This window comes from Saimiri boliviensis, chromosome 6 (genome assembly GCF_048565385.1).
Source record: "Saimiri boliviensis isolate mSaiBol1 chromosome 6, mSaiBol1.pri, whole genome shotgun sequence".
NCBI lineage: Eukaryota > Metazoa > Chordata > Mammalia > Primates > Cebidae > Saimiri > Saimiri boliviensis.
In genome coordinates, this window is record NC_133454.1 from 120641705 (window position 1) to 120657219 (window position 15515).

The following is a 15515-nucleotide window of genomic DNA, read 5'->3' on the forward strand; positions in this document are numbered from 1 at the left end:
GAAACTCCGTCTCAAAAAAAATTAAATAAATAAATAAATAAATAATAAATAAAATTTTTCACTGACTGTCTACTATATGCTCTAGAGCCTGTGCCAGCAGGGAGGGAGATGCACAATCCTGCCTGCCTGGGCAGTTTACATTCCAGTGGGGATGGCTCCCATCCTCGGGTTGCATTGGTAATTGCTCTCTGCCCTTGGGTTGTCCTCCCCCCTCCTTGCCTGCAGTGGGGATGGCAGTGGGGGTGGGCCAGAGGGCAGCATGCTGTCCTGAGGTCAGTCCATTCAGCCAGTTACATGGATCACATCAGCCGGGTTCAAGAGAAGGCAGGAGCAGGAGGCTTGGAGCCTGAAATTTCAGCTCCTTGAGCTGCAACCTCTATGCATTGTGTGACCTTAAGCAGGGCCCCTCATTCCTGTCAGGTCACTTTTCTCCTCTTTCATATGGGATTAGAATGCTCTCTTTGTAGCTTTGTCCGAGAATCAGAGGCTCTGTGGTGAGAAAAGTCATTGCTGGAGGTGGGGTTTCCATCTATCGGTATAGTTTATAGTTAGAAACACAGGTTCTCCAGTCACACGAACCTGGCTTCGAATCCAGCTGCTCACCAGCTAGATGACCTTGGGCACTTCACCCAGCTCAGACTGACCTAGTTCCAGCCCTGTCTCTGAGCCTCAGTTTCTCCATCTTTAAAATCGGGGTGATGAGGGTGTCTACCTTATAGGCTGTGCCAAGGACCCAACGCAATGCTTTCAGCATAGTGTGGGCACACGTGGGCTCGAAGCTAGTGGCAGCCGGTCCTTTTCTGCCAGGCGCTCCGGCAGAAGGGCTCTGGATGGGAGGTGAGGGGCGAGGGCAGGAGGGAACGGCTGGAGACACGGAACGAGAGTGGTCATCATTGGTGGCTCAAAGGCGTCCACGTGTCCCAGTCCCCTGTTCACCGCAGCCACGCACAGACCTTGAGCTTCAGTGGAGGGATCGTGGCAGGGGAGAGGGGTGTGAGTGTAGCAATGAGGGAGCTGTGGGGCAATTAGGCAGGGCGGGGCCAAGCCATGGGTCCCCGTAAAACCAGCAGGCATGAAAAGGGCGGGACAGTTAACAGTTTCGAGTTACTATACTCAAGTGACCCCAGGAGGGAGGCTGGCCGCACGCTGCTGGACGTGAATGGCCGCAGTGACCGCGCCCCTCAGCCCTTCCTTGTGAGAGTCTTTGGTCCACAGCCAGTGTTTCCTACCTCTTAGACCCGCGGCTCTGGGGCGCACACAACTGCACACCAAGCGGCGTCGGGTCTCAGGGCGAGGCTTGGCGGGAGAGGAACCCCTCGGTTTGCGCTTGCTCCGCGGTGGGCTGGATGGGCAGGTAGGGGGCGGGCTCCGGCGCTGGGACCCCGCTCGGGTGGCGCCTTGGCCCCGCCCCGCCCCGCCCACCCTCCGCCTCATTGGCAGCCGCACACGCGTCGGGGTTGCCAGGGCGACGGGTCGCTAAGCTGCGAGTCAGCGCAAACCCTATTCAGTCGGCCTCCGGCGGAGGCAGCGGGGGAGGCCGGAGGGCGGGCGGCGGAGCGCGGCGCGCGGCGGCGGGGCCCCAAGCGGGCGCCTCCTCCCGGCCCGGCACGGCCCCCCTCCCGGCGCAGGGGTAGGCCGGGGCGGGGGGCCCGGGGACCGGCGCGGCTCCGGCCCCGTCGGGGCGGCCGTGGGGCGGCCGGGGCGGGGCGATGCCGGGCGGTGGCGGTGGCGGTGTTGGCGGCCCCGGCCGGGGCCCGTGACCATGGGCATCGCCGAGTCCACGCCGGATGAGCTGCCGTCGGACGCGGAGGAGCAGTTGCGCAGCGGCGAGCAGCAGCTGGAGCTGAGCGGGCGGCGGCTGCGGCGGCTGCCCAGCGCCGTGTGCGCGCTGAGCCGCCTGCAGAAGCTGTATGTGAGCGGCACGGGGCTGCGCGAGCTGCCCGAGGAGATCGAGGAGCTGCGCGAGCTGCGCATCCTGGCGCTGGACTTCAACAAACTCGAGCGCCTGCCTGACGGCCTTTGCCGCCTGCCGCGCCTCACGCGCCTCTACCTGGGCGGCAACCGGCTGCTGGCGCTGCCCGCGGACTTCGCGCAGCTGCAGAGCCTGCGCTGCCTCTGGATCGAGGGCAACTTCTTGCGGCGCTTCCCGCGGCCGCTGCTGCGCCTGGTGGCGCTGCAGTCGCTCCAGATGGGCGACAACCGGCTGCGCGCGCTGCCGGCGGAGCTGCCGCGCATGACGGGCTTGCGTGGCCTCTGGCTCTACGGCAACCGCTTCGAGGAGTTCCCGCCCGCGCTGCTGCGCATGGGCCGCCTGCACATCCTCGACCTCGACCGCAACCGCCTGGGCGGCTTCCCCGACCTGCATCCGCTACGCGCGCTGCGCGTCTTCTCCTACGACCACAACCCGGTCACCGGGCCCCCGCGCGTCGCGGACACTGTGTTCCTCGTGGGCGAGGGCGCCGTCGAGCGCATGGCGGAGCGCGACGAGCCCACGCCCCGGCCTCCGCCCCGGCGCCCAGCACGCGCCTTTGAGGATGAGGAGGAGGAAGACCTGCTCATAGGCGGCGCTGGCTCCCGGACTCTGGGCGTCCCCGGGGACAGCCTCCGGGCCCTGGAAGCCGCTCCAGGACTGGGCACTTGAGCCTCTGTTTTGGCTGATGGGCGTCGGCCACTCTGAGAGGAGGGGCTCTGGGAAGCTTTGGCTGCGTAGCCCTGCGGGTTCGGAGGGCCCCTGCTTGGGGCAATAGAGGGGCTACTTTTGGCGAGCTGCGGGCACTGGCAGGCCCGGGACTCATCTTCAGACACTCCTAGGTAGTAAGAGGACTGACTGCCCCCTGGCTGATCTGTGGGCAATTGTCAGATCAAGAAGTCTGGGCTGGGTCCAGTCCCCGATGGAGCAAAGAGCCACCGATAACAGGAGCCAGCTTCCTCCTGGAACCAGGGTCATTGAGGACCACAGAATCTTCACGTCTTGCTGAGTCTGGATGCAGGGCGCCCACCGCCCTGTCACCTTCTGGGATTTGGATCTCCTGGGCCCACCCTTTCTAGGGCAGGAGCCGCTGCCTCCAGGGTGGACTGCCCTTGGGAAGAAGGCCTGGCCCGGGTGCAGGGGCTTGGTGCCCGGGACAGAAGTGGGAAACAGATGAGGGCCCCAGCACCGAAGCTGCCCTCACCCCTCTACCAGGGCTGATCGTACATACCTCCCTCCCCGGCCTCCTGAGATTTGTGTGGGGCACAGAAGGCAAGGGGTCACCCCCACCCTATATTCTGTTCTCTTCTCTAAGCATGTGCCTGGAATCTTGCTGGGAAAAAGAGCACCCCCCTCCCCCTCCCCATGGCCCAAGCCTTCCAGCTGTCAAATTTGAAAAGAAGCCACCGTGCCTCCAGGGCCTCCTGCACCGCAGAGAGGGGCTCTCTGCTCTGGGAGGCAGCTCGGCACCTCTCCCATGGCCTGCACTCTCCTTTCCCTTAAATGGGCATGGCCAGGGTGGCTGGCACGGGACTGGCACTCTGTACCTCCACTCCGTCACCAGGGACAGCCCCGAGGGGGTGAGGAGAGGGGCCTCGCTTTGCAATTCCCAGAGCCAGATCTTCTTCATCCAAGCAATAACGGGAAGACGGGGCCAGGGCCAAGGACACTCAGGGACACTGTTGGGGCAGGGGCCCCACATGGTAATGTTTTCTTTAGGGAGAAGAAAAAATTAACTGGCTGTAAACATAAATTCTATTTCTTGGAGAAGGAATGTGCGTTTCCCACATGCCTGTTTATTTATAAGCCCTGGGAGCACCGGAACCCACTGCTATGGGGACCCTGGGCTCCCTCTGGCACTGCCCCTGCCCATGTGCTCCCCTCTCTGTGTCAGACCAACCCTACTAACTGTTGTGTGCTGTCTTTCTTGGAACAAGTGCTGTCGACAGGGGTGGCCTTTGCCCCTCGGGGCTGCTGTCCTATGTGGAATCTCACAGCTTGGTTCTGCAGAAGGTTCTGTATGTTTTTGAATCACCCTCAAACTGGCTGAACTGTCCCTCCTCTTTCACTGGCACTGCCCCTCCTCTCCCTCGGTGACTCTAGACTTGCCTCCCTCCGTCTCTCTCACTCCATTTTTCTCTTTCTCTCTCCTTTTTAGTATCTTTGCTCGGTTTTGGCATTTCTTTCCCCCGTTGTTGTTCAGGAAAATAATAAATAACGATGTAAAGAAAGGAAGAAAATTGTAAAACCTCAAGCATGGAGACCCATCTCCCCTGAGAAGATCCTGCCAGGCCTCCATCACCATGGCAACAGGGGCTGATGTCATACCAGGCCAAAAGGTCAGGCCCTGCCCAGCAGTTCTGCTGGCACATGGGGCTAGGGCCCGGCTAAGGAGGAGGCTGGGCATGGATCTGGGCAGTCAGCTTGCAAAGGAGAGTGAAGGCCTTGAATGGACAGAAGGAGGTGGTGGGTGGGGAAGATCGGTGGCTGCCTCCTTCCCAAGGAGGAAGAGGGTCTGGGGCCTGGCTGCTGAAGACCTTGTCTCTTCCAGAGTTCCCCGTTGGGGGCCCTCCAGGGGTCTGGAAGGTTGGAGAAAGTCATTTGAGAGATGATCACTCTGGTGGGAGCTGCAGCTGACTGAGGACTGTCTTCTTGGCCTGCCACTTGTACAGGGAAAATACCCCTGGACCTAGAATCAGAAGGCAGGTCTTCCAGGCCTAGTTCTGTTATTGACCAAGTGATCTTGAGCAAGTCATGACCCTCCTGGGCCTTAGCTTCTTCGTCTATACACAAGGAGTTGTGTTTATTCATTTATTTATATTTCATTTTTTTTTTTCTGAGACAAGAGTCTCACTCTATTGCCTAGGCTGGAGTGCAGTGGCTTCATCTTGGCTCACTGCAACCTTTGCCTCCTGGGTTCAAGTGATTCTCCTGCCTTAGCCTCCTGAGTAGCTGGGATTATAGGCGCGCACCGCCATGTCCAGTTATTTTTGTATTTTTAGTAGAGAAGGGGTTTCACCATGTTGGCTGGACTGGTCTCGAACTCCTGACCTCAGGTGATCTGCCTGCCTCAGCCTCCTAAAGTGCTGGGAGGCGTGAATCACCATGCCTGGCCCAAGGAGTTGGGTTTATTTAGAGCTGATGCTGTAGTTCAATACCTCATGCAAGGTGTTTGTCTACCTTCCTTTCATGCAAACCTTTTTTTTTTTTTTCCGACAAGAGTCTCGTTCTGTTGCCCAGGCTGGAGTGCAGTGGTGCGATCTTGGCTCACTACAACCTTCACCACCTGATTCAAGCAATTCTCCTGCCTCAGCCTCCCAAGTAGCTGGGATTACAGGTGCCTGCCACTGCACCCAGCTAATTTTTGTACTTTTTCATAGAGACGGGGTTTCACCATCTTGGCCAGGTTGGTCTCGAACTCCTGACCTTGTGATCCACCCGCCTCGGCTCCCAAAGTGCTGAGATTAGCTATAGGTGTGAGCCACCACGCCCTGCCCTTTTCATGCAAACCTTAGATACAGAAGCAGGATGTGGATGCAGCCGCGGTCACCTGCAGTAACTGCTGGCATTAGTGAGCTTAGGTCTCCTTCCTCTGGTCTGTTTCCCTGTACCTCCTCCCCTGCTGCTCTCACCTGAGGACTCTAGGTTGGAGCAAAGGCTTGGCAATGAGTCCCCCAGGCCACCCTGAGGCACTCAGGGTCCTACCTTTCTGCTTCGTCAAACACGGCACCCGCAGCCGTGACTGCTTGCCAGCTGAGCTGGCTTCCCCTGGGAATGGGGATGGGCTCTGTCCCTGGCTCTGCTACTCACGGGCTCTCCCTCAGAAGTCAGTCCCTTCTGGAAATTTCAAGTTTGGTTAAATTGGGCGCTGATGCTATAGGGCACAATTGAGGGTCTCTGTCTCCATGTGAGTAGGGAGGGAGCTACTGCCAAGGACAGCTGGGTGTCATGGCACCCTTCGATGTCAGAGAGAGCACTGTGTTAGGAGTCCTAGCATTACCCCACCCACAACTTCCTGTGATTCTCACTTGGCCTCTGGGGAGCAGGGGGCAGGGAAGACTAGAAGGGATGCTTGTAACAATGGGATGGGATGGATGGGCTGCCCCTGTGGTTCCCCAAATCATACTGGGGCAGTCAGGGGTGGGCAGACCATGGGGGAATAGGGCAGGGAAATTCCCGAAGAGTCATGTTGGTACCAGGGATTCAGGGACAAAGGCCAAGGGAGCTTGTGGTCAGAGCAGGAAGCTTCCTTCCTACTGTGGGAACCAAGCGGAGGGAAAGGCCGAGGAGGCGGCAGGGAGGGCAAGTGACTCACCCACCGGTGTGAGGACTCCCAACCCAGTGCCCACTGAGTCACAGAAGAGCTGCTCATCCCTAGCTGGCAGTCAGGTCTTCGAGTGGAATGTCTGAGAACTACGGCCTGTTCTTGAGGCCCCCACCCCCACCCACTTCAGACAAGCGGCCCTGATGGCCAGCGTGGCAGCAGAGACGCAGGGCTGGAGCCTTCACCCCTGTTAATGACATAACCTGCCCCCTTCCCACCCACCCTCAGGGACACAGGAAAAGGGGAAACAGGTTTTTGGAGCTGAGGCCCCTGCCCAGAAGTCCCTCCCTGCCTCCAGTGCCACCCCCAGGGCTTACTCAGGCATCCATCCCAAAGCTTCCTCAAGACACCTGGTGCTCTTGTTCTGAAGATGAATGTTTATTAGCACACCTGGGCGTGCCACAGAGACAGGGATCCCTGCCCAGGGGGCTCACAATCTAAACAAGACACGACATATACACGAAGGACACAGACATGGGGAGCGGGGCATCTTCACGGAAAACAGACGGTCAGGGGAGCCACGCGCAGGGGCATCGGCGTGTTCAAGCCTTGTCCTTCTGGTTGTCTTTGCGGGGGAGGGAGAGGAGTACAGGATGTGGCCCAGGACAGCCTTCCAGAAAGCAGCAGCATCCGGGGGACACTTGCAGGAGAAAGAAAACACCAGGGGGCAGTGGTCCCGGGTACAGGGAGGAGTGGGGAGCATCTCAGAGCAGGTATGGATGAAGACAGACCCAGAGAAAAAACGGAGGAAGGCAGAAAGTCCAGGGAAGAGCCCGAGCCAGCAGCGAGGTGCTGCCGCCTGTGCCAGGCTTGAGCTGTCTCTGACTTCAGGCTCAGTTTTCTGGGGCTGCTTTCACAGAGAAAGCTCTGACCAAGGGCGCCCCTGAGGCTACTTACCTGACCCCAGGGCTTCCTCCGATCTCTAGAACAGAGATCAGAAGGGACATCTAAACCAGATTGTGAGAAGCAGGGACAGACAGCTCTGCGGGGCGGTACTTAGTGCAATTCTGGGAGGCAGCTGCTGGCCCCAGGTGCTGGGAACAGGGGCCCCCACTTCACTCCACGTGGGAGCTGGGGCCAGCAGATGGACACATGACTGGGGAGATGGGCTCCTTCCTTTTGTGCCTGTGTCTGAAACATGTAGCACCTTCCTTCTGCAGTACCCTGAGAGCTGCCGGGCCTGTTTCCCCTGGGCTGGGTGGGGAAGAAAGGACAGGGGATGGGGATGGTTATTGCTTTGTTGTGGCCGGAGGAAGCAGGTGGGAGGAGCGTGCCCAGAGCCGCAGAGGCTGGAGAAGGGAGGGATTAGAACTCAGCTTCCCATGTCCCAGGCTGGAACCTGTTCCACTGAGTCAAAGAGACTTTTCTAATCTTAAAGAACGAAACTAGAAGAGGGCTGAGAGAAGCCACAGGTCCAGCCAACAAACACAGAGTGCCTCGTCTTTCCTTTCCCCACACTGGGGACCAGGGAGGGGGTGCTGACCTGAAACTACAGGGGCCCCGTGGGTGGTGGCGGGAAAGCTGGAGTGTACCCCTTTGGTTTGTCTGAGCTGCCTTGGAGGGTGGTGAGGGTCCCCGGGGGACTGATGGAGGGGACGCCAGGCTGGGTGACCCTGGAGGGCACCCCCGAGGTCTAGAGGAGACTCCACTCCCACAAAGCTTTGTGTCAGGCCTGATCTGGGAAAGGTAGCTGCTTCTCTGCTTTCTGGACAGACGGTGGGATCATAGAGATCTGAGGATGGGCTGGACGCTCAGGATGGGCCTGGTCACCAGTGAAGTAAATCCCAAAGGTGACACGCTGAGGGGAGGCTCAGCCCTGGGGCCCCCATCCCCTTCATCCCACTGCCTCTGCCCCCAGGGAGTGAGGGAGGGCTGGGACCCACGGAGGAAACAGCCAAGGCCCTACTTTTCCATGATCCTTTATTAATCAGAACAGGCCTCGCCACAAAAAGCGGGGCCCATTCCCACAAAAATAGGATTTTGCAAAGAGGAAATCTTGCTGGCTTAGAGGGCGTGTGTGGTGGAAACATTTTGTATGGTTCTTTTTTTCCTGTTTTTTTTTTTTTTTTTTTTTTTCTTCAGTTTTTCTTCATTTCTCTTGGCTGCAAAAAAATTTTTTTTGTGTGATGGTGGGTTTTTGTTTTATTTTTTATAAAACACTTGCACTCAAGGACTCAAACACGATACAAACAGCGCCACCGATCCCCACCCCCGGGGCACTCGGGGGAGCCCCCTTGGCTTGTTTGTGGCTGTTTTCCTCTGTCCCTTCCCTGGCATCTGGTGCCGGAGGGCAGGTGTGGGGGTCCCGGGGCAGGTGGGATTTGTACAGCAGTTACGTGGGGAGATGATCACAAGAAAGGAAACCAGAACAAGGTGAGGACTAAGTCTAGGGCGCCCACGAAGATGGCAGATGAGACCCCCGAAGGGGCCTGCGACACAGTGAAGAGACGGGGCCTGGGTTGGCCTCAGCTAGCTCTGGAGGCTCTGTGGGGGAGGGGCAGGTGGGCCTTGCTGTCAGGATTCAGTAATAACTTTGCTCCGGGGTAGCACCTTCGGAGTCCTCCTGCCTTGACCCCCACGTCAGGTGATGGTGGCCTCACAACCTCCCCTATGAGGTAGGTGAAGTATTATTACCATCATTTTACAGATGGGGAAACTGAGGCCTAGGGAGTACAGGTGACTTGCCCAAATTCCTGGGATGGTGGCAGGGCTCCGGTGCCCTCCTCCCACCCTCAAGTTCCCCCATTCCCTGCTTTCCTATCTCCCTAGACCAGCCCCTGCCCTGTCCCATACCACCCTTGCCTCCCATGCTAGCCTGCCCGGCCCTCGGCCCTCCTCTTGCCACCCCCCAGCACAGCATCCCAGAGCTCCACCTGCACATGGGGGGCTGGGGAAGCCCAAGCCTGGTCACCAATGTGCCTGGGTGGGGTCTGGTTGGGAAGAGACCCTTGCCAGGAGATGCTCTCTGCATAGGATTGGCTAAGAGCTCTGTGAGTGGGGCTCGGGAAAAGGGGCAGCCATTGTCCTGCCCACTTGATGCCAGTGTGGTTGGATTTGGGGGGCTCCTTGGCTGGTGAAGGGGCCTGGGAGGTGGGGGCTTGCTCACTCGGTGGTCTTCCTCGGGGCAGGTGGGTGGTGGGGGGACAGGAAACCGAGGCGGATCCAAGGGAGAGGTGGAGAAAGGCAGACTTCCCACCGCACCCTCTCCCACATCTACGTGGCCTCTGCCCTCCTGTCCCAGCTGGGGCCGTTCCCCAACCCGCCAAAGAGGACGGGGCAGTTGGGGCCGACGCCATTTTAAGCAAATCTACAATATAGAAACATTTGGATTTACAAAGAACGTGGGTGACTATTTGCTTTACATTAGCATTCTTCACTCTACAAAACGATTCACCTACTATGTATGATGTTCCTCCAGATCCCAGGGAGAGGGAATGGGGGTGGGGGTGTAAGATTCAATTTAAGAAAATTTTGGTATGGGCAAAAGGCCACCCATCTACTGCCTCGAGCAGAATGCTCAGCTCAAGGGGAAGCCGATCGAAGGAAAATGGTTCCCAAATGCCTATGGTCTCCCCGCACTCTGGATATGGGGACCCTATGTAGTTCCTCTTCTCCTTGGGGTGTCCCAGGCCCATCCAGGGTGGAACTGTGGGCCAAGATCATGGCCACAGACTGTGGGGACCTGGCGCCACCTGGCGGTGATTCTGGGAATGTCAGGCCCAGGCTCGTGGACCCCCAGGATCGGAGGCTTTGTCACCAGCTGGGTCTTGTATCAATACCAGTACCAGCGTGGGGATGAGAGGGCTTAAGCAGGGATCAGCCTGAAATCTGCCGACTCCAAGGGGAAGCCAGTTCTAGTCTTATCGGTGGCAGAGGCAGAGAAACCACGGCTTCTTTGTGTGTGGCAATCTCAGAACTCACAGAATCCCAGTGTTTTCCCTGCCTCCTTTCCCTGCACTGTGAGTTGGGCAGAAGGAGCTGCTCCCGGGCACCAGGGAGTAGGGAAGGGTGAGAAGAGAGTCCTGGAGAAGGTCAGGTGGTGGAAGATCAGAGACCACGCGTGATGAGAGGGAATGAATGGAAGGTCTACAAGCACTGGGGGATGGAGGGGAAGAGGTCTGCACAGGCAGGGGGAGATGAGGAAGGCAGGGCAGCTGGAGAGCGTGGAGAACAGGGCCGATGTGGCTGCTGTGTGAGGTGTGGGAAGCTGGCGGGGGTCTGTGGATGAAGGAATTAGGGCAAAGCTAGTGGGGGCTCAGGACCCCCTGAGACGGAAGGAAGGCGAGGCCTAGTGGAATGCTATGCACACAGTAGGTGCCTAAAAGGTGTGAGCCGGTGTTCAAGGGATGAAATTGCTGAAGGAGGAACTATTGAGATGCTGAGCGGAGGGGGGCACCGAGGGAAGAAGGGGAGGAGAGGGGGGTGTCAGGAGGCAGCCCAGTTCTCAGCTCAGCTCCAGCCCCTCTTCTGTTCCCGACCTCTGCCCCACCCCACCCCCACTCAGCCCTACAGGCCTCTCCTCTCCTGCCCCCCGCCTCCAGCCCTGCCTGGCCGGCACGAAACCTGCCTTCTCTGCCTAGTCTTCCGCACTGTCAGGCCTCTGTCCCCACGCACACACACAATGGACACAACACAAGGACAAAGGGCCACGGCTCCAGGACCCAGGAGCGGGCTCTACCCTATCCTTGGCACTCAGGGCCCAGCCGGCACCTGAAGCTGCCCTGGGGATGGGCCTCTCCTGGACAGACCAGGGCCAAATGCCTTAGCCTCCTCCTTAGCCTCCCCTCCCCTGGGTCCACGTTGGGGGCTGGAGAGGGGGCAGCTTCTCTCCACTCCAGGTGCTGCCTTAAAGAAAACGGGGGACCATGCCCACCTGGCTGGCCTCTGGAGGGGTCTGCCTGTCTGGCCGTCTGGCTCTCAAGCTCCCCCGACTTCTTTAGTATCAGCAAGTCAGGAAGAAAAGGGGCAAAGCAGGAAAATGCCTCCCAGAGTCCCTTCCCCCAAGGGGACTGTGGGGGACGGGGCTGATACTTCCTAGAAACGGAGCCCAGTTGAGTCTGGGACCCCTCCCTGGCTGAGCCCTCAGGGTCCTCCCCTCCCTATGGCAGAGGGCTCAGGCTGGGCATTGTGCATAAAGTGGTGAGGGCATGATGGGGACCTAGGCCCTCGGCCCCCTGGGCCTCCCTTGGCCCCACTCAGGCCTTCAGCTGGTGCCACTGGGCCACAGGCTGCCGGGGACGGGCGATCATGTCTTTCCAGTGCTTCACCTCCCCTGGCCCGCTCTTCCAGGACAGGTAGATCTGGAGAGAAAGGGGAGAGGATGGTATTGGCACAGTCTCCAGGGCATTGGCCCTTTCCCCCACAGGGGTGACAGCCCAACTCCACCATGATACCCTAGCCTGTGGCTCCCCGACCTCCACATGCTGTGCCAACCTACCCCACAGAGGTGCCCTCCTCCCTCCCTCTGCCAGCCTGACCTGTTTTCTTGGTTGTCTGCCCCCTTCAGAATTAGACTGCCAACCTATTTTGCAGTGGAGTCTGGAAGGTGAGGTTGGACACAGCCTGTCTCCATGGCCTTCCCTGCCCTATCTGCTGGGTGCTGTCCAGCCCGCTTTAATGATAATCGCTCCCAACTCCTGGGCGCTTGCCACCGGTGAGTCCTGAGCCAGGGACTTCAGACACAAGGATCATCAAATCCTACAACTTAGAGGTAGGATTTTATGATTAACTCTGTTTCTCAGGTGGGGAAACTAAGGTGCAAAGCATTAAGAGACCCACAGTCCCAGAGTTTGTTTGTTTGTTTGTTTATTGATTGATTGATTGACTGATGGAGTCTTGCTCTGTCACCCAGGCTGGAGTGCAATGGTGTGATCTTGGCTCACTGCAACCTCCACCTTCTGATTTCAAGTGATTCTCCTGCCTCAGCCTCCCGAGTAGCTGGGATTACAGGCATACACCCCCACGCCCGATTAATTTTTGTATTTTTAGTAGAGATGGGGTTTCACCATGTTGGCCAGGCCTCAAACTCCTGACCTCAGGTGATTCACCTACCTTGACCTCCCAAAGTGCTGAGATTACAGGCATGGGCCACTGCGCCGGGCCAGTCCCAGAGTTTGTAAGTGGTATAGAGAGACTGAAATCGATGTTTCTGGAGTGCTACACTACCGGTCCAATCCCACTGAGCCTCCGGCAGGGGCTTGGCAGCCTCTCAAGGCTGCATGCGTGAATCCCCCAGGAACCCCAGGATCCGCCCAGCTGACCTCAGCTTTGGGGGCCTTGTATAGGACACCTGGCCAGTATTCCTTAAGACTGTTAAGATCATAGAGGAAAGACGGAGAAACTGTCATGGGCCAGAGGGGAGGGATAAACATGGCAATGTAATGTGATGCCGTGCCCTGGATTGGATGCTGCGACAGAGGGAAGCTGAAAGCCTGGTGAAATACAAATAATGGCTGTGGTATTGTTCCCAGTAATGCACTGGTGGCGCTGGTTTCTCAAGCTGTGACAAATGTCCCATTGTAATGTGAGACGCTCACAACTGGGGAGGCTGGGTAAGGTGTAGATGGGAACTCTACTATCTTTGCCACTTTTCTGTACATCTAAAATTATTCCAATATAAAAAATGTTTTCTTTTTTTAAAAAAAAGGATGGTTGTGGCCCCAGCGGGTGAGCGCAGTGGCTGATGCCTGTAATCAGAGCACTTTAGGAAGCCAAAGTGGGAGAATCACTTGAGCCCAGGAGTTTGAGACCAGCCTGGGTAATATGGTGAAACCTCATCTCTATAAAAAATATGAAAAAATTTAGCTGGGGGTGGTAGTGAGTGTCTGGAGTCCCAACTACTTGCGGGACTGAGAGGGGAGGATCACGTGAGCCTGGGGAGGCCGAGGCTGCAGTGAGTAGTAATTGTGCCACTGCACTCCAGCCTGGACCACAGTGAGACTCTGGGGAGGGGGTCAGGGATAGGGGCTCACGCCTGTAATCCCAGCACTTTGGGAAGTTGTGGGCAGATTGCTTGAGGTCAGGAGTTCAAGACCAGCCTGGCCAAAATGGTGAAACCCCATCTCTACTAAAAGTACAAAAATTATCCCAGCATGGTGGCAGACACCTGTAATCCCAGCTGCTCAGGAGGCTGAGGCAGGAGAATCGCTTGAACCCAGGAGGCAGAAGTTGCAGTGAGCTGAGATTGTGCCACTGCACTCCAGCCTGGGTGACAGAGTGAGGCTCTATCTCAAAAAAAAAAAAAAAAAAAAAAAAAAAAAAGGATGAGGAGCAAGCACCAGCTCTGTAACACACGGTGGAGTGACTTCTTTCAGCCCCAGACCTTCCTCTGTAAAATGGGCTGATGTGTGCCTGTCTCACAGACAGTGGGGATGGTGCGTATCCTGTGCTCAGCTGGGCACGGTGGCATGTCCCTGTGTGGCGAGTTCTGTCAGCCAGCGGCTCCGTCCTGCTGGAGCAGGGTGACTATGCGGGGGTCACGGAGCTCTAGGGCCGCTCTGGGCCTGCCCTGCTCTGGGACTGCTGCCATTGCAACCTCAGCCCAGCATGAGGCCTACAGCCTTGGATGACGCCAGGCAGACAGGAGGGGCAGAGACTCTTGGCTTCCAGGGGCCGAGCAGGAGCTGGAATCAGAAGGATTCAGAGATCCGTGGGCTCCCTAAGTTAGCCAGGCCCAAGTGAGAACAAATCCACGTTTGCTTTGGTTCAGCCAACAGAAGGGAGGACTGTTTCAAAAGGAGCTCTAATTGGTATCTAAGGAACACCCAACTCCAAAAGGCTAAGCTTCAAAAGAACATCAAAGTAGAAATGGTTACTTGGCCTTTGGCCTGAGTTGGTCAAGGGGGGCTCGGCAGGCCCTAAGCCCTGGCCAGGCAGGGGCACGCTCTCTTTCTGGAACATAAGGGGCAACGTCCTGGGGAGTTGTCTCACCTGTGACCACAGATTGGCCAGTCATACTCCCCATGCCGTGCTCACGGCAGGCAGGGTCAGCTCTTCTCTTTGAGGCCAGGCTGCCTCCCTCAGCCCAGCCACTGAGTTCTCCAGTCCCAGCTGTCTGAGGGCTGCCCCCAACTCAGCTCCCTTCCCTCTGGGCATCCAGTTCCCCTTTCCCTTTCCCCGACACAGGGTAATGCCCAGGTGTGTGCCCCTCACTCACTCCTGGAATCTCCCCTTCCCCCATGACTGTCCTGAGCACTGGTTCCTCACCTGCTCCTGGTCAAACCGCCATGCCTGAACTGACATATATGTCCCTTTATTATAATACTAGCTAATACCTGTTTCAAGTACTATGCAGAACAGCTCACCTGTGTGATCTGACTTAATCCTCCCAGCACATTGTGAGGGAAGGATCGTCCTACTCTCATTCTGAGAGGAGAAAATGAGGCTCAGAGAGGTTATGGCAGTAAAAAGTGTGGCTAGGATTTGGACCCAGGCGATCTGACTCCCGGGCCCATGCTCTCAACACTAAACCATAAACAGACACAGGAATAGATATTTTAAGGCAGAAACATGGAAGGGTTTATGTCACAGAATCCCATCCTGGGAAAAATCAAGGTCAGGTATGATTTTTTGGTTATATGATACAAAGAGATAACTTTTTTTTTTTTTTTTTTTTTTTTTTTTTGAGACGGAGTTTCGCTCTTGTTACCCAGGCTGGAGTGCAATGGCACGATCTCGGCTCACCACAACCTCCGCCTCCTGGGTTCAGGCAATTCTCCTGCCTCAGCCTCCTGAGTAGCTGGGATTACAGGCACATGCCACCATGCCCAGCTAATTTTTTGTATTTTTAGTAGAGACGGGGTTTCACCATGTTGACCAGGCTGGTCTCGATCTCTTGACCTCGTGATCCACCCGCCTCGGCCTCCCAAAGTGCTGGGATTACAGGCTTGAGCCACCGCGCCCGGCTTTTTTTTAAATTTTTTTTATTTTTTATTTTTTATTTTATTTTTATTATTATTATTTTTTTTGAGACGGAGTTTCGCTCTTGTTACCCAGGCTGGAGTGCAATGGCGCGATCTCGGCTCACCGCAACCTCTGCCTCCTGGGTTCAGGCAATTCTCCTGCCTCAGTCTCCTGAGTAGCTGGAATTACAGGCAGGCGCCACCATGCCCAGCTGATTTTGTGTATTTTTAGTAGAGACGGGGTTTCACCATGTTGACCAGGATGGTCTCGATCTCTTGACCTCGTGATCCACCCGCCTCGGCCTCCCAAAGTGCTGGGATT

The 15515-nt window shown here is 57.1% G+C and overlaps 2 protein-coding genes across 12 annotated transcripts in view; one reads left to right on the top strand and one right to left on the bottom strand.

Annotated features, from left to right (window-relative positions):
* The first annotated feature begins 1506 nt into the window (after nt 1-1506).
* LRRC10B (leucine rich repeat containing 10B) lies at nt 1507-4195 on the top strand. The gene has a single exon (XM_010337822.3). It carries the CDS (start codon nt 1763-1765, stop codon nt 2639-2641), a length of 879 nt encoding a protein of 292 aa, XP_010336124.2. The 5' UTR covers nt 1507-1762; the 3' UTR covers nt 2642-4195.
* Nucleotides 4196-8196: 4001 nt separating this feature from the next.
* SYT7 (synaptotagmin 7) overlaps nt 8197-15515 on the bottom strand; it is a 67894-nt gene continuing 60575 nt past the window's right edge. For 6 of the 11 annotated variants that reach the window (XM_074401575.1, XM_074401571.1, XM_074401570.1 and 3 more), the window contains one exon: nt 10443-11593. In XM_074401575.1, coding sequence (XP_074257676.1) covers nt 11489-11593 — 105 coding nt within the window. In that variant the 3' untranslated portion in view covers nt 10443-11488. Of the gene's footprint in view, nt 11594-15515 lie in introns of all 11 variants that reach the window. The other 5 variants (XM_039470922.2, XM_074401576.1, XM_074401578.1 and 2 more) reach the window with 1 other exon arrangement.